The 24415-nt window shown below is 34.9% G+C and overlaps 1 protein-coding gene across 1 annotated transcript in view; it reads left to right on the top strand.

Annotated features, from left to right (window-relative positions):
- Nucleotides 1-24415, top strand: part of LOC150083272 (sodium channel protein para-like) — a 1345866-nt gene that overhangs the window by 1050706 nt on the left and 270745 nt on the right. The window contains exon 26 of the mRNA XM_090377950.1: nucleotides 22056-22178. Coding sequence (XP_090234076.1) covers nucleotides 22056-22178 — 123 coding nt within the window. The remainder of the gene's footprint in view (nucleotides 1-22055; nucleotides 22179-24415) is intronic.

Below are 24415 nucleotides of genomic sequence, written 5' to 3'. Positions count from 1 at the left end.
CTTATCAACTGTCAGTACCTTTAGAATTTGAGTTAATTTTCCTGCTAAAATGTAGTTGTATTATAGTTTGAAAAATATAACTTTCATTTTTGAACTTTTGGCTGAAGGTCTGATTTAATACTGAACGATTCAGTTACATTAGCAGTGAACATCATTATCACCTAAAACTTTTCAGTACAAAATCAGTGGAGGATAGCAGTATTGTGAATTGCAGCTACATTATCTATTTTTTGCCAAGTGTGCTCATTTGATAACTGATGCATGAATATATAAAAAAAAAAAAATGGTTATTGCTCACACCATTGGCATCATGTGATAATTTTAAAGGAATTGCCATTGTAATTTCTGATGTAATGTCTGTACAGAAAGGCATCATTACTGCATGCATTATTTATGATTACGTTATTTCCCTTCCCCTGTAACGAATATAATTTTATTGTAATGATGCTTTTATTTTTTTTTTCAGTAGTTTATATATTTTTCCTCTTTATTTATATAGTTCATTTATGTATACTACTATTTTATTTTGATATGTAATTTCAGTTATTATAAATGCTTATAATTTTTATATTATTACATATGAAAGATTATTTTGCCATTTAGTAACTTCTATATTTTTATTTCCTTCTAATGCATCATCCCTACCTGGATTCCTTTACCTTTCTGATGAACTGCCTTCATCATAGGTTTCCGTGTTTAATCTGGCAGTGGGATTAGCAGGCTATCAGAACATTCCTGCCTTTAAAACTATGCGAACCCTTCGAGCCCTCCGACCACTTCGTGCAATGTCACGTCTGGAGGGAATGAGAGTAAGTAGATGGTGCCAGTATTCAGTGTTATAAGATGCAATAACTGGGAAAGGGAGAAGCTGTGGTCTTGAAGCCTGTATTACAGTGTTTTACAAATAACTAAGTGAAATGTATACACGTTTGTCTTTTAATCAACAATCCAAGAAAGATGTGCAGAAAACAGACATATACACATATCTTTCTCTTTATTATAAAAAATATATATATTACAGTTTTTTTTAACTTATTTCAATTATCACTTTATACAGTTTTCATCATCCTCTGTATTGCTTCTGCACTGTTATGTCAAATGCTGGCACCATTAATGCTTATTGTGATATTGTGCTTGTCTGTAAAATAATTCTTTCAGGACTTTGAATCTTCCACAAATTTTTGTTATTCGTTTTGTGTAATGCTTATGTAGCTGAAGAAAATAATAATGGAATTTTATAACTAACCCTTTTTCTATTTTATGCTTATTATTCATTATGCATAGGAAAAAATTACTAAGAACATTCTTATCCACCTTCCAGTATCAGGTTAATATACATGTGAACCATATAATGTTGACCACAAAACATTATAATCAAGTCAGAATTAATTATCACTTATTCAGAGTTTGAATTTCCATGGAATTTTATAAATCTCATTCATAGATTTATAAAATAAATTATATATAGCATGAGCAAGTGTATTAAACATCTTATCCCTACTTTCCACTAATCGAACCAACATTCACTCTGTGAGTTTTGTAGGTTTTTTTTTTTGTTTTTTTTTTTATAAAACCATATCACATAGTTAATATAAAATAATTAATATAAAACCCTATCACATAGTTAATTAGTAGTGGCAAATGAAGCAAGAAAGTAAGCTTATAAAGCATTAGCAAAAAAAAACCTGCACATTTCACCCATATATGCAAGTTTGTTACAACAATTGTCCACTCACTAGGTGAAGGCAAATTTCCACACATCAATCCTGCAACCATCCTTCCTCAGCTTCAATTTATGCCCCTTTATGTGATCTCAGCAAGAGGAATATTACCGTCAACATTTAGCTTACTCAATCCATGCAAGGGCTTAAAAATCTGAATTAGATCTCCCTGCAGGTGCATAGTCTCCAGACGCAATTTGCAGAACTGAAGCATTTTTTGGTAGGAGCATCCTTTTGTTCCCTTCACCAATCTGGTTGCCATTCTCTGCATTCGTTCCAGCAGATCTACATTTTTTCCTAAAATGAGGCCTTCGGACCTGTATGCAGTACTCAAGATGTGACCTAACCATTGCCTTATACCAGCAGTTCCCAACCTTCTTTTGTCTTGCAAATCCCTTAGAACATAATATTTTTATCATGAACCACTAAGCCTATATTCTCTGAAATTGTTTAACAGTTCTAAATTTTTATTATAAAATATTTACAATACTACGTTTTCATAAGCAATATTGTGCAATAATACATAAAATTATTAAGTACCTATACATAACTGGTCTTTGAGAATGACAAAAAATTTAGTATGGAAAACATATTTAACACAATATACTGTAAGACTGTCAACTAATTATAAGGAATTGTTTACTATTATATTTAATTTTATTTTACTTTATTCTATTCTATCTTTGTTTATTATTAGTTATAATTTTTATAACCCTTTTACCACAGCAGAACGGTGCAATACATAGTGGCACCTTCATACCTAATCACTCCCACTAACATCCTGTCACCCATACTTACTATGTAAGGGCATGTGACCTGAACCACAACTAAATATAAATTTTGAATCAAACGCCATAACTTAACATTAAACTATTTTGTAGTTTACAAAAACATACCTATGTAAATCTGAGCAGATCCCATTATAGAATTTTTAGTGCGAACCCCTTGGAACACTTTTGCAAATCCCTGAGGGTTTAAAAAACCACCGGGTTGCGAACCACTGCCTTATACAAAGGGGTAATCACCTCTTTATCCCTGCTAGCAAAATTCCTGTATATCATTGACAAAATCCCACAAGTTGTCATGGCAGCCTGTCTGCACTACTCAGAGAACTTCATACATTACTACACAATTACCCCAGTTCTTTTTCATTTTCCACTACCCTAAGTGTAGTACTACACAGTTGGTATGGGACTACTGCTACCCATATGCACTACCTGGCATTTGTCAATGCAAGGTAGTGCTTCAACTACCATTTCTCAGCCTAACAACCTAATTTTCCTAGATCTTGTTCCACTAGCTCACCCTGATTACTGTAATAAACCACCTTGCCAGACTTTATCAATATCATTAATAAATATTGAAAACAGCAATGGGCCTAGCACTGAACCCAAGAGGACTCCACTAATAACATTAGTCCATAAAAAGTAGTGCCCATTGATAACCACTTTCTGTCTTCTCCCACTCAACCATCCCTTTACCCATAGCAGTCATTGTCCTTAATTTCATATTGCTCCAGTCTTTTATGTTCAGCTGCATCAAAAGCATTCCTAAAATTCAAGTATATGACATCAAAGTAATTTTTTTCATCCGTTTCCTTGGTCATTGCATTATAGTATCCAATCAGATTGGTCATACAAGTTTGCTGCTTAACAAATCTTCTGTGATTGTAGTATAATTGCATTCTTGTCTAGCTGGTCCTGCATTATTTCTTTAACCAGTGACTCCATTATTTTCCTGGGAACAAATGTTAAGTAACAAGTCTGTAATTACTCCTGTCACCTTTTGATCCCCCTTTGTGAATTGGGGATACATTCGTACATCTCTAGTCCATTCGGGACCTCCCCTAAATCAAGGATGCTATAGTAATTATAGCTAAGAGTTTGCTTACCTCTTTTGCTGCCTCCCTTAATCTAACTGAATAGATCCCATCCACCTTTTTTTATTTTTAGCTTCAACAATTTTTCTTCCACTTTCCTTTGTTTTCACAAAATCATTTAGCTTTAGATGAGAATAAGATAAACTTCTGGTATCCCCTTCCTGAATGTAGATGCAAAATACCTATATTCAGTTTGTCAGTAGCCTGAGAAGGGTCATCAACAGTTAACCCATTGACACCACATGGCCCAATATGATTCAACTCCTTCCTTTTACTGTTAGTATAAGTAGAGAAGTCTTGGCTGCTGTTCTTTGCACTCTTTGCTCAAGATTTCTTGTAATCTGCCTTAGCTTGCCTAACCTCCTTTGTGACTTGATTACAGACCAATTTATATATACCATATGCTTCTGTATCACCTGATAATTTATATGCATCCCATGCACTATTATTATAATTAGTTATATGGTGCAAGGAAGCCTGAGGCTTATGCTGCAACAGCCAAAAAAAAAAAAAAAATTCCCTAGTTGCCCTGAGAGAGAGAGAGAGAGAGAGAGAGAGAGAGAGAGAGAGAGAGAGAGAGAGAGAGAGAGAGAGAGAGAGACAGTAAGAGAAGAATGATATCCAGCTCAGGACTCTGGGTGTGCCAAGCCCATACTCACCAGATGTGAGCCCCCGGGGTTATTCTTCTCCACCACATACCTCACTAGTTCAATTGGCATCCATTTAGGTCTAAGCCTTGAACAGTATTTCTTTGTTGATATGAAAAGCCTAATAGCTTCTATGATTATTTCACTGAATGTTTTCCATTTTGAATTTTTTCTGTTGGTCCCACTACATAAAATTTAAACACTGTCAGAGACCACTGTATTCCCCCTTTCAAAGAACAAAAGCCTTTTCCTTTACCTTTGACAGTTGTTATGTCTTTAATAAAATTCCATATTAGTTACACTGTGATCACTGCCACCCAGTGGGGCTTTTATATGCAGATTCTTTGCATGAAGAATCACTGCTGATAACCAGATCAAGAGTATTACTTCCTCTTGTTGCCAGTTTAAGGCATGGCAACTCCTGTCATTTCAGTTAGCCTATCTGGTCATTTCTTGGACTCAGCATCACCTCTAGACTTATATTTCTTAAGATTCAGCATCATGTCTAGATTTTTTCTTATTTTCTACTTCTATTTCTAATTTTTTATTTATTATTATACTGACTTGGGAATATTTGCTTTCACAGCAATAGCATGCATGGACATAAACATCCAGCTATCACGCCCCTCTGAAATTCTGTTAGCACTTTCCATGTGACATTGTTCTGTGTACAAATTTGAAATGGCTTACAGCCGATCACATTTATAGAACAAAATATTTACATATTCATAGTCATACACAATTTCCTACCAGATTAGTGTCCTGTAATTTTTGGTAGGATAGTGCTTTTGGCATGATTTCAGAACCCAGGGCTGGTGCTGTCTACGCAGTTATATTAAAAGAAGTAAGAAAATCCTTACAATAATTATGAGAGCATCCTTGTATCCAAGGGAGATCCTTACAGCCTGGAGATAGGAAATGTCTCTCCTATTCATATGGGGGGGGGGGATCATTAAAAGAATAAGAGAAATTTACCTCAATATGATACGTAGAACACTTCCGTATGATACTCTCCAGAAATTAAAACGAAAACAATTAAAAAATCAAAAATCTTACGTTACAGTAAGAAATAATTAAAAATAACTAAAAATCAAACGAACACTTAATGCAATTAAAAAATTAAGTCAAAAATTAATTTAATGAAAAAAATTGCAAAATGATTTTCCTTCCTGAAGCTGACAATGCTTTTCAACCGTATGTCGTGATCACAGGTTGTTGTTGTTTGGTTTTTAGGAGCATTAGCAACTAAGGCCATATTGCTCCGGGGATATGTGGAGGTCATTCCCTGACCTTTCCACATCCTCCGTATTTGGTGGTCACGGGCTCGAACCCTGGTCTAATCAAGAAGCGTGTGCTACGCACTGCTGCTCCTGCCCACCTGGCTACGGAGGCGCCATGATCACAGGAATGAAAATTACCAAATAGGGGTGAGCATGGAACTTAAATAGGGATTATTTGTCTTTGCGCATGCGTGTAAAGGACCACAAGTCGGAGATTAGATTTGGCCGGCGAACATTAACAGAATTCTCATGTAATTTAATGTTTTGCTGTGATTGTGATCATCTTATCAAGGTTCTACACAGTTTCCTCTTAATTCTCGTATTAATCAACACACAGCCAGCCTCAGTTCATGCTTCTTGTTCAGCAGCATCAGAATTAGCCTTTCATGCCATTAATGAAAAACATACTTTTTTATTTAATGAGGCCAAAATACTTAGTGTCCAACGTAATTATACGAGACTATTAATTGCTGAAACCGTCGAAATTAAATTACATGAGAATTCTGTTAATGTTCATAGGCCATATCTAATCTCTGACTTGTGGTCCTTTACACGCATAAACAAAGACAAATAATCCCTATTTAAGTTCCATGCTCACCCCTATTCGGTAATTTTTATTCCTGTGATCATGACATACAGTCAAAAAGCATTGTCAGCTTCAGGAAGGAAAATTGTTTTACAATTTTTTTCATTAAATTAATTTTTGACTTAATTTTTAATTGCGTTAAGTTGATTTTTAATTGTGTTCATTTGATTTTCAATTATTGTTAATTATTTCTTACTGTAATGTAAGATTTTTGATTTTTTAATTGTTTTCGTTTTAATTTCTGGAGCGCATCATATGGAAGCATTCTACGTATCATATTGAGGTAAACTTCTCTTATTCTTTTACAAATAATGTTATCAACGTAGAACGTATTGGGCATTATAGCTCTGGTTCATACTATCAAATTCATTTTTAATCTCTTATTGACTATTTCATTCACTTCCTTTCTCTCCAGGTATAACCTATCAATACACACAATTATGGGAGATTTTTTGAATACCTTGGTGCAAAATTACATTAGATTAACACTAAGATACCGGACCTAAAGTTACCATATTTCTTTTCTAAAGTATTGCCTTCAAAACAACATTGTTCCCAAGTTTGCCAGGGTCAATTTAAATCATAAAATTTTGGGCATTAAGCAACTAGCACTTACCACATCGTGTAATATAGTTAAACTTGTCTCAAGATCGTGGTATTCTAATAAACAAAAATACCTTTCCCAAGTTAGGAAACTTCGCGACAAATTAAAAAATTTATCTGCATCCTAATGATTGGTCTGTATTGAAGACCTCGATAGATTTGCAACATGAAGCACAGGCCTCAGAAATAAAAAACAGACACATTAACAAATTGGATACATTATCGGGAGGGTCAAGACACGTTCATACGAGTTCTAACACATTGTCACGACTTGCGACCAAATGCATATGAGTTGTGTGACGACCGCCCCCACATATGCACACAGAATACTTCAACTAGTTCGCTAACACCCTCTCGATCAACATTCAACGAACCGACATATCAACAGGTCACAAATCTTTCCTTGTATGCACTATCACAGGACCAGATTTCACTTTTATCCAAAGGATTAAATTACAATTTACCACCTCAAAAACTACCTAAAAAACAGTCCGCAATTGATATTGAATTTGGACTTCATAATGTTCCACAAAAAGATTTATTTATTCAACATGTTAACTAGGTGGTGAATAACATAAAAAAAACACGATTTCCTAAATTGAATACACATGACGGTTCAGCTTTGCGTGAACTTCGGGAAAATAAAGACATCATTATTCAGAGAGCTGATAAAGGAGATACAGTGGTAATACTCAATAAACTTGATTATATTAATAAGTTAGAGTCAGTTATATCAGATACCTCCACTTATCTTGAAGTAGACCCGGCACTGTTTACCAATTTGGTCAATCAATACAATAAAACATTAACCACGTATTGAAAAAATGACTACATTACTATGGCTCAGGAATTGAAGGCCAGAACATATAATATTCCTGCACTTTTCAGTCAGGTAAAATTACATAAGACTGGATTTCCTATTCAGCCTATTGTTTCCTACAGAAACTCTGCATTTCATCCTTGGCCACACATATATAGCATTATAAAACCCTTTAGACAGGTGATACAATTTGGGATTAAGAACTACGATACACTATTTAATAACCTCAAGGACTGCAAACTTGGCAGTAATGATAATTTATTCTCACTAAATGTCATCCCATTATATACAAATGTAAACTTTGAATACACATTAGATATTCTTTGGGATATGTTAAATAATAACTAGATACTGATTAATTATACAAAGCTTCCTATTAAGGATATTTTTCACTTAATTAAACTCTTGGTTGAAGCCAACTATATCACCTTTTGAGACAAAGTATACAAACAAATTTTTGATTTGCCAATGGGATTAAGCCTGAGTGGCCTGATATCAAAGATCTATCTCTCAATGATTTGAATGTATACATTTGACGCCTTTTCTACCCCGTATCACATACTATGGGAGGTATTTAGACAATGTTCTAGTCATTACCAATAGTAGCACTATCCAAGACATTTTTCATTCGTTTAATAATATTCATTCTAGAATCAAATTTACATTGGTGAGGGAGAATACGGATACTAAGTCATTAAATTTTCTAAATTTCATGCTTACTTGGGATGCAAATAAAATCCAATTTAACATCTATCGTAAACCTACAAACACTGGTGCTTCTGCATTATAACAGCTATCACCCATCCACCTACGAAAGATCGATTATCTTTAATCAATTTCTCAATGCTTATAAATATTCAACGACAAAATCTGCTTTGGGCTCAGAAATACAAATATTAACCAGCAGATTCTTAAACGGGGTTACCCACTTGCTACAATAAACAGAATTAGGGTACAAGCTCAGGATAGAATACAAAAAAAATACACCAACCAACAATAGTAATATCAAAAAATACTTTATTTCTGTCCCATATGTTGAACAGTGGCACAAACAACTAAACAGATTCTTTAACAATACCGAATTTAAAATTGTAGGCAGGCCAATATGGAAATTACAAACTATACTGAACAATCGCTCAGTCTTTTCCTCATTCGCAACACAAATAAATGACTTAAGTCTACATCATTCCTTGCGGTGATTGTGACTCATCTTATCAGGGTTCTACAGTTTCCTCTGAATTTTTGTGTTAATCAATCAACACATGGCCTTAGTTCGTGCTTCTCGTTCAGCAGTGTCAGAATTAGCCTTTCATGCCATTAATGAAAAACATACTTTTTTATTTAACAAGGCCAAAATACTTAAGTGTCCAACATAATTATACGAGACTATTAATTGCAGAAACCATCAAAATTAAATTACACAAGAATTCTGTTAATGTTTGCCAGCCATATCTAATCTCCAACTCGTGGTCCTTTACATGCATGCACGAAGACAAATAATCCCTATTTAAGTTCCGTGCTCGCCCCTATGTGGTAATTTTCATTCCTGTGATCACGACATATGGTCAAAAAGCATTGTCAGCTTCAGGAAGGAAAATTGTTTTGCAATTTTTTTGACTTGATTGTTAATTATTTCTTATGTTATTATTATTTCTTGTGTTATAATTATTTCTCAAGTGTTCTATTTATCATATTGAGGTAAACTTCTCTTATTCTTTTACAAATATTGTTATCGACCTAGAATGTATTGAGCACTATAGCTCTGGTTCATACTATCAAATATGGGGGGATTAAAGGATGAAGTATTAGTAGTGGCAAATAATGCAAGCTTATAGGGCATGAGCCAAAAAACAAAAACAAACAAAAAAAAAAAAAGGAAAAAAAAAGCAACACTACAAACATCACCTATCCATACCCTCTAAGAATTTTTCTAGTTCCTCCTTGAATTTATTCAAACCGCTCACATCCAAACAATAGATGGAAGTTTGTTCCAACAATCAACCACCCACTGACTGAAAACAAACTTATGCACATCTATCCTATAACCATCCTTCCTCAACTTGAATTTATATCCTCACGTGTGTACTTTCCAAAGAGGAAGAATTCCATTGACATTTAGCTTACTTAATCCATTCAAGGCATTAAACATCTCAATCAGATCTCCTCACAGGAGCTTAGTCTCCAGATACTGCAATTGGCAGAACTGAGCCCTTTTTTTGGTTGGAGCACACTTTTGTTCCCCTACCAATCTGGTTGTTCTTCTCTGCACCCATTCCAGTAAATCTGCATCCTTCCTAAAATGAGGCCTCCAGACCTGTATATAGTAGTCAAGATGCAGCCTAACCAGGGCTTGTATATGGGGATAATCACCTCATTATCCCTGCTAGCAAATTTTCTGTATATCATTGACAAAACTCCATGATGTGTTCTGGCAGCCTGCCTACACTGCTGAGAGAATTTCATAGCATTCTGCACAATTACCCCTTTGTGTCATTTTTTTTACTTCCCTGAGTGTAGTACCATAGAGTTGGAATGTTAATCTTGGATGACTACTACCCATATGCAGTAACTTGCATTTGTCAATGTTAAACTTCATCTGCCATTTCTCAGCCTATAGACCTAATTTTCCTAGATCTTGTTACACTAGAGTGCCCTGATTACTATTATTAAACCACCCTGCCAACTTTTGTATCATCTGCAAACTTAGACATTAAGCCTGATATATACCTTCATTAATATCATTAATAAATACTGAAAACAACATAGTCCCAGCACTGAACCTTGGAGAACTCCACTAATAATATTAATCTGCAAAGAGCGGTGCCCATTGATAACAACTCCTTGGTTCTCCCACTCAACTAGCCATTTAACCATAGCAGTAACTTCCCTTACTGCCACATTTCTCCAGTTTGTGCAACAGTATCAAAAGACTTTCTGAAATCCAAGTATTTGATACCAAAATTATTTTTTGCATCCAGTTCCTTGGTCACTGCATTGTAATATCCAATCAGATTGGTCAGACAAAACTGCCCTTAACAAATCCATGCTGTGACTGCAGTGTAATCGCATTTCTTCTTTAACAAGTGACTGTAATTTTTCCTAGGAACAGATATTAAGCTAATCCTTAGCCATAATCATGAGAGCATCCACGAATCCAAGGATGCTCTCCTGATTATGACTAAGGATTTGCTTACCTCCTTTTCTGCCTCACTTAATATAATTGGATGGGTTCTATTTACCCCATTTGCCTTTTTTATGTTTAGCTTCAAAAATTTCTCTTCCACTTTCCTTCTCAGAAAAATGGAAGAGAAAATTTCTTTTTCTTATCAATCATTTAGCTCCCATTAGAGTTTGATAAACCGGCATCCCCTTCTCTAAACAATTTCTCATATGTGAGTGCAGATGGAAAATACCTATTCAATTTGCTAGCAGCCTTAGCATGGTCATCAACAGTTAACCCATTGACATCAACAAGTAATTAGACATCTAGGCTTGACTTCTGTGCCAGAGAATTAATGGAGCCAGTAGTTAAAGAAGTAATATGAAATCATCTTGACAGAATACAGTTATACAACAGTCAGACCACTGATTTGTTAAGGAGAGTTGTTGTCTAACCAATCTGATTAGCTATAATGAGGTATTATGAAGGAACTGGATGCAAATAATAATTTTAACATCACATACTTTAATTTCAGCTCAGTTTTGGATACTAATCTACATGAGTGAATGCTATTCAGATCAGATTATCATGTTATTAGTGAAAAGTTACTGCTATGGATAAAGGAATAGTTGAATAGCAGGAGACGGTGGTTATTAATGGCTACTGCTCTACATGGAATAATGTATTAATGTAGTCCCTTAGAATTTGAGGCTGTGCTCCTTACTGTTTTCATTATTATTAACAATATAAATAAGTGTACATCAAGTTTAATGTCTAAGTTAACTGATGATACAAAGTTTATCAGGGTGGTTAGTGATAGAAATTAGGTTATTGTATTCTTCTAATCTACCTTGGCACAAGCACATCACAAATATTGCTTTTCTCTGCTTCAAAGAAACTTCAGTTTTTTTTGCTGCTTTTAGGGATTATCCCAGCTTCTAACCTCTTGTCATGTGCACATCAAAAATATAACTTCCTTTGCATCAAAAAAAAAAAAAAAAAAACTGGGTTTATTTTGTGTTTTTAGGGATTATTACAACTTATAATCTCTCTTGGCATAAGCACATCACAAATATTACTTACTTTGCTTGAAGAAAACTGGGTTTTCTTTTTTCTCAGTGTCAGTAGTGGATTGGCTCAGGCTTCTAAGCAGCAATCACCAGAAGGCGCATAGTATTTGGGGTCAGGTGCCACCAGTGGTTTCCCACATCTGTGCTATATATATTCTGTGATCAAATGCAGAATTACTGCAAAAGCCAGGAAAAGTGTAGTGGTTTATGTAGTATTGTTTTGTTCTGTTGTTGTGTCTGGCTGCTTGGCCACAGGGGCCCCTAGTTGGGCCCTACATTACCTGCCATCACCACTAGGATGTAAACTAGGCAGTCCATTATTATACTCTGGCTAGTTTCTACCAGGGTCACCTGGGCTTTTTGGACTGAGATCAAGTAAAAAAGGAGGAGGAATGAGTTGGCGGTAGATAGAATGAGAGTGGGTTTCATAGTCAGGAGGAAGACAGAAGGATGAGGAAGGAAGGTGTCCTTCGGTTGAGGTAGGTAGGTAGGTGAGGGATGAAGAGAGGTTACTCCCTGTTCTGGGGCCCTCCCAGTAGACAGGGAAAAGTTGATAGAGTTTCAAGGCTACAGTGCTTGCATAGAGAGGGTCACCATTTTTCAGCTATTTTCAATGATTCATCCAAGTAAAGACCAGTAGTTTACTGGTCTTGCTGCCGGCTGAGATATGATAGAATTGCCCTCCTAATCTCAAAAGCAGCTTGTGCAAAGGCTGAAAGCTGTTAGTAGGTATCTTCATTAGCAAGGAAGTTGTGCTCCTCACCACGAGGGAGAGACAGTAAAGGGGTGAGCATGTGGCCTCTAGGGGCATGGTAAAAGTGGCAGTCTTATAGCATATGCTCCCAATTTTCGTCTTCTCCACAAACACAGAGAGGATTATCATCAATTCCTAATTTGGTCAACTTGGCTTTGAAGGAACCATGGCCAGTTAATATATATGTTAAGTGCAGGCCAGGAGAATACCAAGGTTGTGGGTACATCTGCTACAAATCTGTGGGTGACTGTTACTGCTGGAAAAAAAAAAAGAGAGAGAGAGAGAGAGATGGATGGATGGGGCTAATATTGTTGGGAACCAGTGGAGCCAGCTACAACCAATCTGCTCCTGCTCACTATTACTTTTCTTCTAAACAAATCATTCTGTGCAAATCTCCAGTCTGGTAAGAACTGAGATTTAAAACCCTACCATGGAATACTGTTCCCACATCTGGGGGGGGGGGGTGGTAAACCTTTTTCAAACAAACCCCAAAACCTCTCTCAAGCTTCTAGTTCTATTAAAAATAGGGCAGTCAGGATATTCACTGGCCCGTCTCTTACAAAGTATCTGTGTTGTCTCTCTCATAAACATTCAGTTTCTGCTGTATGGTTTTTCTATAGATACTTCCATGGGCATTATTCTTCTGATTTGGCACCTGTAATTCCTCCACCTTCTTCCAAACGAGTCCAGACATGTACCACAACCAATCAGCATCGATTCACTGTCCTACTCCAAATTCACATTACCAAAGTTTCCTCATTTATCCCTTCTGTTCTCTGGAGCATTCCTTCACTTGTATTTCCCAAAAATTACAATCTAAAAAAGAAATTCAAATCTAATGTCAACAATTGTCTCTTGCTTTCTCAGCCTTAAATTGGTTCTAATACCCTGCTATTGGCTCTAATACCCTCCATGTTTTGGGATTTCATTGAAAAAAAATACTACTCCTAAAAAAAAACATAGATAAATTAGGCAGATGGACTGCAAAGTGGCAATTGAGATTTAACATTAATAAATACAAAGTTATTTATTTGGGTAACAATAATTTTTCTGTCAATGATGTTCATGAAATTTGACAGCAGGGACAAAGAGGTGATTATTCCATTGTGAAAGGCAATGGTTAGACCACATCTTGAGTACTGCATACAAGGTTGTAAGACTAATTTTAGAAAGGATGTGGATCTGTTGGAATGTGTGTAGAGTCAGGAGCAGAGAGCAACAAGGTTAAAAAAACACTTAAAGTTTAAGGTTTTAAATGGATTGAATAAACTAAATGCTGGTGACATTCTTACTCTTTTTGTTATATATATATATATATATATATATATATAAAATTATTTTTATTGTTATGTGTAGAATGTAGTAGGTATATATATAAGTATAGAATTTAAATATAGAATTTAACTAGTGCTAATAATGAAAATACCGTGTATCCTGGTAGTAAATTCTATATTTAAATTCTATACTTATATATATATATATACCTACTACATTCTACACATAACAATAAAAATAATTTTATGTATATATTATGGTTGTAGGGTACCTTTGCTCTTGCAGTGTCCCTGATCCATAATCCATATTATCGCACTTCAAATCCGACTTATCTATTTATTTTTAATTTTATTATTCGTAATAATTATTATCCTAAGCTTTATCCAGGTTGAGCTCACGCTGCCTAGAACAGCTTATATACACTTGCTATTTCTTTTTTCTACCCGATTTTTATATATTCACCATCCTATCCTATTTATTTTTAATTTTTATTATTCGTAATTATATATATATATATATATATATATTAAAAGCAATAAAATATATATAAAGGCACTTTCAAGGCAATGTGCCTCTTTGTCAATTTAAATAAGATATACAACAACAGATCCTTATATTACACAGAGACAGTCATGTGCATGTTCTAACAACAACTAAATGTGGATCATGTGCAGCAAAAGAAAAGAAGGGAAGGGAAGGAAAAAGAGAAGAAAACAGTAACCATCAGACTCTGTGGAAATGGTATGGTATGGTGCATGCTGGTCCTGTTGTTAACTTGCCGTTTCTCATCATGATGTAGAATAACAGCCTCCATAATAGGATATATGGATTCTCAGCATTACAATTAAAGATGGGACCTACCGCATTTATATGGAGAGCCTTCAACCATGAGAAATTGCAAAAATCATGGGCATAATGCATTATTTCAAGAGTGGGTCATGGATTATAATTAAAATGCTGCTCACACCAATAATGCTCAGCAATGGTTGAGCTGGCAAATTCTGTCTGGTGAATAACCCCTCATGTTCAGAAACATGATCACATAATCTACATTCCGACTCGCCAATATAAGAAACCCCACAATCTGGGTAGGCAACACATTTGCACAGTGTAGTAATGGAACAGCTAGTTTCACTTTGGAGAACTTCAACTGTAATCTCCTGCCAGGAAGTTGCACACAATCAATATGATAACATTGTAACACCCTGGCAATACAAGCAGTAAACCATGCAAGGGCTTTCTTATATATCAGTGAGTTAGAATGTAGATTATGTGAATGTGTTTCTTAATGTGAGGGACTACTCACCAGGCATATTTTGCTAGCTCAACCATTGCAGATTGCTGAGCTGGCAATAATATTATAATGTGGATTATAATAACAATTATGATCCACAACCCACTGTTGAAATATTGCATTATGCCCATGATTGTCACTATTTCTTTCCAGTCATTTTGATACCTGTGGCGTGGCAGTATCCTACGCAGGGCTAGAACTGCCCTCTGTCTCGGAGATCTCTTTACCATCTTTAGGGATTACGTTTTCTGACTGCAGGGTCATGGTTCAGTCCTGTTTGGTTTGGTTTTTAATGGCGCATTGGCAGCTAAGGCCATAATGCACCAAGTCAAGTCCCATTGGGAAGAAGAGTTCTGGGAACACTAGTGCTCCATGAGGTCGATCTTTGGGCCTTATACGCGGAACATGGTTTTGGATAAGTTTTTGGATTGTGATATGGGTGACACTCATGCCATCTCCGATGCAGGTGACTTAATTTTAATTGTTGCAGGTGATTCTCAGAAAAAAATTGAAGAAAAGGCTAATTCCATACTTCAGGACCCCCTAAACTGGTCAAATTTTACATAAGCTTCAGATTTCCAAAGGAAAAAACCATGGTTATGCTTTTAAAAGGTAAACCGAGTTTCACTAAGCCACCTTTTGTATGCCATGGGAGCATCTCCCTGAGGTATACAAGATGTGTCAGGTATTTGGGTTTTTCCTGGAGGAGCATTTGTTTTTTTTACAACAACATGTCAAATATTTGAAACATAAAAATAAATTATTGTATGCCAAGCTTTGGAGGGTTACTAGAGTGACATGGGAAATTAAGGGTCGGCCTTTAAATTTATTATATGAAAATATTTTTGTCCCCATCACATATGCCTCTGGAGCTTGGTTTATGAAGGCTAAAAATTCAATAATAAAGAAACATCTCCTTTTGACCTAGAGATTCACTCTTCTGAGTATTAACCGTGCTTGTTGCACATCTACAGATGTTATTCAGGTTTTGTCTGGCAAATTGCCTGCTGACCATTCGCATTGGACTTATGCATTGCCTCAGGCAGGGTATCCCTGCAGAGATGTTAGGTGGGGATGGGGCTAGTGAGGCGACTGGTTGCAGTAGAGCAGAGAAGAATCTATGATGAGCTTGTAAATATATGGCAAAATCGTCGGAATTGCCCTGAGAAAGGCAGAGAAATGTTTTTTTCCTTGCCTTCTGTCTCTACTGTGAATTACAGATTTAGACCCTGGTTACAATTCAGTTTGTATGCCAATTTCTGGCTGACAGGGCACAGCCTAATGTCTAGGCCAAAACTCAGCTTAGTCCCTTCTGGGTTTTGTTTTTGTGGGGAGGTGGAGTCTGGCATTCATGTCATGCTTCACTGTCCATATTACATTGACCTGCTAAGTGAGCTTGAGAGAGAGGTCTGTACCCTAGGTAGAGATAATTTACCATTTTTATTTGTAAATTTTTAAATCATAATTTTAAGCTTTTTTGTTTTATGTATAAAATGTTTTTAAGAGAAGAGTCTGGTTACTGGACCAAGCAGAGCATGGTGTAGCTGTATGAGGTCCAGAACGGAAATCAGTTGCACTATTTGTACTGATGGACTTGTTTTTGTTTTATATACGTTGAGTTCACTCAAATAACTTTTCAAATAGAGATTGACAAATGATTAATTGAAATTAATATTGTAAATATTGTTTAAGGCTTTATAGAAATTTTAAATTTTGTAGTTGTTTCTAGTGCATATGGGCTCATTGCCCTGGAAGCGTAATAAATAAAATATGTAAATGTAAAATGTTGAAATATTGGATTATGCCCCTGATTCTCACCATTTCTTGTGGTTCGAGATTTTCCAAAGAACTGGTGGCTCCCGTCATTAACTGTAACGCTGCGACCCACATACATCTTATTATATGGCAGCCATTATTCTACATCATTATGAGAAATGGCAAGTTAACAACAGGGCCAGCATGCCCTGTTGTTAACTTGCACCATTTCCGCAGAGACTGGTGGTTAATTTCTTCTTCTTGTTTTCCTTCCTTCCATTTTCCTCTATTTTCTTTCACTGCACACAGTCCTCACACATAATTGTTCTTAATGCAAGCTCAAGGCTATGTCTCTGTATAATATAAGGATGTGTTATTATATATCTTGTTTATGCTGACAAAGAGGCATATTGCCTTGAAAGCTCCTTGATATATATTTTATCACTTTTAGTCATGTATGTTTTACTACTTTTATTCTTTTGTACAAACAAACCAGAAGGTCGTTTCGCTCCCCTGTGACTTGTGTCACACGAAACTGAATTATACATTTTTATATGTAAATTTTTTTAGTGGGGGGAACCCCCCCACACCTCCTGTATTATTTTATTTATTTTTATATTTAGTGGGGGGACCCCCACACCCCCCTTCTAATAATCAAAAGATATACAAAAATTATATTATATTATTTTATTATTAATAAAATAACAAATTAATAACAAAACCATCATTTACATTTATATTTGATTATAAACAATTTTTTTGTTTTTTGATTTGTTTTCCATTAATACAAAAAAATTTTAACTGCCTTCACTCTACTTAATCAATGTACAATTGTCCATGCAAAAAACATGGTAATGTTAAGTCAAAACCAACCTTAGACAATGTTTGACCTTGACTTTTGTTTATTGTTATACTAAAAGCCAATTTCACAGAAAATTATGTTCATTGAAGAATGAACCACAGATACATATGAATCTGTGGAATATATACTTTCGATCCAGCTGTCACATGTGCCTGGTTCACAAACCAACCATTCCTTATTTCCACTACACGTAGTCATTTTTTATATCTAAGTTTCTTAAAACCATAAGAATTGCGTTTACCTTTAATAGTAATTTATGCAGAGGTAAACCTGAAGGCTCCAGAGAATAAAGTGTTTCAGATGTTACAGAGTTATATTCTTCAGCGTTACAACTATCTGGCATAATTTGGTCTGATGAATAAACTATTTTCAATTCTCCTGGAATTTTAATTTCAGAAAAAATTTTTTCATTCATTCAACGAACGGTATTTGTTGCGGCTAAAAACTTTTCTTCCAAAGGAGTTTCAATACTTCCAAAAACGTCATGTATTAAATTTCCTGAACTGCGAATATTTTCAGGAATCTCTATTTGATCATTTTCGTCTTTTACCACTTTATGATTTTTTATTTTTTTTATTTTTTATCAATGACTGGAGTTTGATTTCTTTTTTGCTCTTTTTGTATCTTTCCTTTCTTAATTGTGAAGCCTTTAACTTATTATAATCGCTTTGTTTTCTTTGATATCAGGATTTTTAAGTATTGCTTCATACTCCTCAAGATCTTTTCTTTTCTTCTCAGCCTTTCTGATACGATCTTTCTCTTTTCTGTTACTGCCAATATTAACAACATTGCTAATAGCTGAAGAAACTTTTGAAAAAATTGAATTGTTATATTGAAACATGGACATGTAGAATTCTAAAATTAATCCCCACAATTAACAATGGCCAAACCGTCAAGTGTGACATCATAATGCTACTAAACGCTATCAGGTAATGAGTCATTGCTGTGGTATATGTAGCTTAATTTAAGAGTGACATGCCTAGGCATGGTCTTCGAGACAGCCCTGCCAATCACTTTGTTGTAGTATGATGCAATAATAGTTAGCCCCACCTTGCAGAAAGCAAAAAGTATGTACATGAAAAAGCACCATTTTCCAAAATATTCTTTTATATATAGATAGTTTATTTTTGCCATATATTAATTTTGGTTGAATTGTATATAGTATTTTATTTTCCCTTAATACTTTCATGTATTTTAATTTATTCATTTATTTCAATAAACTTGATTTAAGTGGTTTGTCGCCGGAAGCAATATTTATTTTAAGATGATTATCGGTGGTGCTCAAGGCCTGTTCTCTAATATTCTTACTCTTTCTTGCATGACACACACACATGAGGTGATATAATTTAAATTGAAAAAGAAGAAAAGGGATGGTTGCAGGTTAGATGTGCAAAAATTTGCTTCTAGCCAGAGAATTAACCAATTGTTGGAACATTTGCCATTGTGGAAGTGTGTTGTTTGAATATAAATTTAAAGGAGAATTACACTTCTTATTAGAATAGATGGGTAAACAAAGATTTTTTTTTTTTTTATATAGGCCCATTAATGCATAAAGTACCTAATTTTCTTCACCATGTCCATCTGTCCACATGTAGTAACTTGACTTTGCATGAATGAATTTTCCTAAAATTTTATGTGTAGCTCTTTCAGAAAGATTTATCCAGCCATCCCAAATTTCATTAAAATCAGACCAATAAAAATTCGGAACTTACTATTTTTCTTTTCATACATATCACATAGGCTATCCATATAAAGTATATTATACTTGAAGCACTAAATAGTATGTTTGTTGCTGGGAGCTAATTGGAGAAATGAATGGGCAATATGGTGAATGTACAGAAATGAAATATTCTTAGTTTGCCCATAAAAGTCATTGCATTTTTTTTTTTCTGTTTTCAGTTTACTAAATATATAAATTATAATTATTACTACAGTCAATTCTGTTTATTTGGGATACATTGGGACTAGTGCATTTTGGCCCAATTAAGTGGCTGCCCCAATTATCCGAAGTTTCACATAACTAGTTAAAATTACAGTGGACCCCCAGCTTTGCAATTGGTTTACTCTATAATCAAATCACGTTACGATGGACTCACCATAGTAAAGTACCGTTCACTATACGATATGTAGTAAGTGCCGGTCATTGTGATCACGTTTGTGAATTAAAGTTTAATTCTATTAAACAGCAATTCTAATTAGCAAAAATAGGAGGAATATTATATCCACAGGCTATAAAAGTAAAGATATACTATATTAAGTACAAATTTATACTTTAATTACATTACCAATTAAAAAATTAAATTATACGTAAAAATCCGAAGAATATTTTCCACAGGTTAGCAAAATAAAAATAATTTTACACTTACGTGATAGCTTAATTAATACATACTGTATTATGTACATATACTAACTAGTTGACATTTCTATTCACTGACATTTGTAGGTGAGGGTTAAAATTTAAAACAGTAAAAAAGATAAGCAATCAGTAACAAAGAACATGGAACACACAAATTGCAAGTAACACGGTATGTGCAAGTGAGAACGGAGTAACAAGTTACGAAGCTTAAAAAATAGGAATGAAGAGCATATTCTGAAAATTAATTTTTTTATATGATCGAAGCACAAACAGAAAAACCCATTAAACAAGGGCCTGCTAATTGTTTTATGGTTTTGACCAGAAATCCGACCGAATCACATGGTATGGTCGGAGACAATCGTAGGGTAATCTCGAGTGCTGTAGTCTCCTGCCCCGATTAAATGGCATGTTGTCCCAATTAAGTAAAGTAAACCTTGGCTATTTTCTCGGTTGGACTCTGTTCTTTAAGATTTGGCCCAAATAAGCGGCTGCTCCAATTAACCAGTGGCCCAAATAACCAGAATCCACTGTATTTGTTTATTATATTAATCATAGAGTAAACTGTAATTACATGCTATATTTCATTTGTTAGTAAAATCCAGGAAGAAATAAGTAAAATGAATTACAAAAGCTTTGAAAGTATACTATGATTGTTTAATTTATTAAATCACAGAACCTGAAATATGTGTTGCATTTCACATGCTGTTGATTATAAAGCATTATGAAACAAATGTGGAGTTAATATTACATTGGAGGGTATTTGCAGTACAGTGAAAACAATTATTTTTATATATTATTATTTAATCAATTGGTAACAATATAATGAATTATTTATTTTTGCTTCTATTAATCACAGAAAAAGAAAAAATTTTGCTGAATTTAAAAAATAAAAATGTAATATCCCTGAAATGTAATGCACTTCTTATATTAACCATCTTGTTTTTTTTTTTTTTTTTTGGCTGAAGCTATATAAACTTGCTTTCTTGCATCATTTTTCTACCACTAATACTGTTACTAAAAACTGAGATCTCTAGAAAGAAGTGATAAATAGTTTAATCTCATATACATTCACAGAAGACTAAAATGTCTAGAAAATTCCCAAAGAATGTGTGGCTTTCTTTGGCTTTGTCCTGACTAAGGGATAGCTGGTGGTGTCCATCAGATCTCCTTCTAAAGAGTTCTGTAATGGACACCATCAGCTCCATCTTAACCCTTTCATGAGCAAATTTTCTGAACATATGTGTGCTTACTTGTAAACACAAGTAAGAGATGGCAGTGTGTACTGGACAAATGTGAAGACAGTTAATACATAAACAGACACATTATTTGAATGAACTTGAAATGTTGAAAAAACATAGATATATATGTATGCATTTGTGAAAAGTGACATGCTGGAATACCATGCCTCGATTTCTGTTACATTTTACATACACTAACATTTTTACTACCAAATAATTCATTTGTGATGGGGTAACTCAACAGATCAAGATCTCACAACAAACTAATTGCATCAAAGTCTGTTACTTCCTGTTTTTATCCTCCTACTAACAGTTCAAAACAATATTAATAATTTTTTTATGTTAAAGAAGTTTTGTAACGCTCTGTACATCAGCTTTAATAAAAAATTCCGAGAAAAATTTTGCACTCCTTAGTTGTATTAAAATATCATGCAATTTAACATTTGCCATAATTACATATCATTTAATACCGATTATATTCATCAAAATGCAGCTATTTTTGTTTCCTGAATTTGTTGTATACACATTTTTTTTCATTTGTTTCATTTTTTTAAAGTAAATGTATTCAAAGCCACTTATAATTATTATCTTCAGCTACAGAAGCACTCTACTTTATAAACACCAAGTAATCCTTACAGGTTCAAGCCATTGTTGCTTATCATTATTCTTCTTATTCCCCTCCTGTGCCATGAATTCATCATCATCAACTAACTGTCGCAATCCCCAGTAAGTAATATTCCTTCTTGCTCTACCAGGTGTCTGTGGTCAATCTTATAGCTGATGCATTAGGTGGCGGACGTATTCAAGCCTTCAAGACTATGCGCACTCTTCGAGCTTTACGCCCCTTGCGAGCTCTTTCTCGTTTTCAAGGCATGAGGGTAAGTATAAAGGGTAAGGTTTGTGTTAATGTACTGTTTGCATTAGTGTACTTGTGTTTCAACTTTTCATTTATAAATGCATGGTATATAATAAGCTTGCTTGAATATTTTTGTGTGTATAAGAGTACTAAAATAGATAACACGACACATACTTGTACTCAACAAGTATATATAAGTGAGTATGTGAAATAAAAAAAGCAGAATTTATACTTTTTAAAAATAAAATCATAACCTATTTATTTGTAACTTGTATACAACAAAATTATTGCAAAACTCTAAATAGCAACCATGATGTAAAGTAACCAAGATGTCATAAAGTTTTATGACTGACTTTGTATCTTGAAATTACAGCGTTATAGCAAGTTGTAACATGTTCACTGGCCCATCTAGACACAGTAATACATGAATCACCTATTTATCTACCGTCAGTCCGAAAATTAGCATACATGAAAGAAACAGAAAATATTTAATCACATTTTAAAATGAGTAATTTTACTGAACAGCGAATCTACATTCAAATTAGGGAAAAGTGCAGTAGAAATTCACAAAACATTAAAACCAGCTTTTGGAGAGAGTGCCATGTGTCATCAAAAAATTTCAGTGATTTACAAAATTTAAAGAGCTTGTCCATCAAAGATGATTCTCACTCTGGCCCTTTCAATTTCAAAAACCAATGATTGAATTGCTCATGTTCATGATCTGATCAAGAGTGATTTAACTAATTTAACTATTTGCAAAGCTTTTAGTGGAATTGGTATTTCTTATAGGGTATGTCAATCAGTTTTAACATTATTTGGGAATGTACCATGTTTCAACTAAGTTCGTGTCTCCCATATTCACTAATGATCACAAAGAGCAGCGAGTTCTTGCATTTCAGGATCTTTATCAATGTGCTATTGCTGATTCACACTTTATTTCTTCAATCATTACTCACAGTGAATTGTGAATGTATGACTGAAAATAAAGGCTCAGTCCTAATAACTCAAATGTGATCATGCTTATTGTAATTTTAGACTCATAGGGCATTGTATTCATTATTAATTTGTCCTGCACAGTCAAACAGTGAACCAGGAATATTATGAAACAGCTATATGGTAATTATGCAATACTGTTTGGAGAAAATGGCCAGAAATGTGGGCTTCAAAGAATTGGCCCCATGCAAGTGTGCATGGGGCCATTTTTTTTGCAAAATACTGTAGTCCAACCCCCACCCCCCCATCTTTCATACTCACTGCATTTAGTTCCCTGTTATTTTCTTACCCCAAAGCATGAAGTCCCCTTGGAAAGTCACAGATTTACTGAGGAAATTATCCAGAACATGACAAAAGAACTATTATCAACTCCCAAAAAGCCTATCAGGAATGCAGTAAGCTTCATCTTTTCCTAAATATTAGTTAAATCCCTGAACTTTTTGATTACACTTTATTATTATTATTGTTGCTGCTCTTATATTATTTCTCCCTGATTGGGGGTTCCACCTTGTGACGGGTATTGCTACCAAGTACACAGGGTGGTTTTTGTTATGTCTGATGTTGCTGTTGGTCGAGGAACTCTCTGACAATCCTACAGGTGTTCAGGATTGCGACTTTCTGGAGTTCCTTATAGGTATTTGCTGCTAGGCTGTTATGTAGGGTCTTAGGCACCATACCTGTGGTTGACACGATGATCGGGATGGTCGTTACTTGTTGCATATGCCACATCTCTTTGATCTCCTGTCTTAGGTTAATGTACTTACTGATTTTTTCCCCATGGGTTTTCTGCAGGTTGCCAGTATTAGATACTGCTATGTCAATCAGATATGTAGTCTTTTCCTTCTTGTCCATAAGGGTTATGTCCAGTCTGTTGTGCGGGATTGTCCTATCCGTTATTATGGTGCGGTCCCAGTACAGCTTGTGGATTGGGATCTCTAGTACTGCCTGGGATTTGTACTTGTTGTACGGTACTCTTTCTTCAATCAACTGGTATTTCCTTGCTAGCTTCTGATGTATTATCCGGGCTTCCTGGTCATGTCTATGAGTGTACTCAGTCTGGGTGATCACCTTGCATCCCACGGTGATGTGTTGGATCATTTCTAAGGCCAGATGGCATCGTTGACATGTGTCATCTAACACTCCGGGCTCCTTGGCAATGTATTTTCTATAGTTCCTGGTGTTGATTACCTGGTCTTGGATGGCGAGCATGAATCCTTCAGTCTCGGGGAAGAGTGTTCTGCTCGTGAGCCATGCAGTGGAAGCAAT

The sequence above is a fragment of the Mastigoproctus giganteus genome, chromosome 7 (genome assembly GCF_048544385.1).
Source record: "Mastigoproctus giganteus isolate SK-2022 chromosome 7, ASM4854438v1, whole genome shotgun sequence".
Taxonomy (NCBI): domain Eukaryota; kingdom Metazoa; phylum Arthropoda; class Arachnida; order Uropygi; family Thelyphonidae; genus Mastigoproctus; species Mastigoproctus giganteus.
The sequence above is the reverse complement of the archived record's forward strand: the minus strand, read 5'-3'. Positions and strand labels throughout refer to the sequence as shown.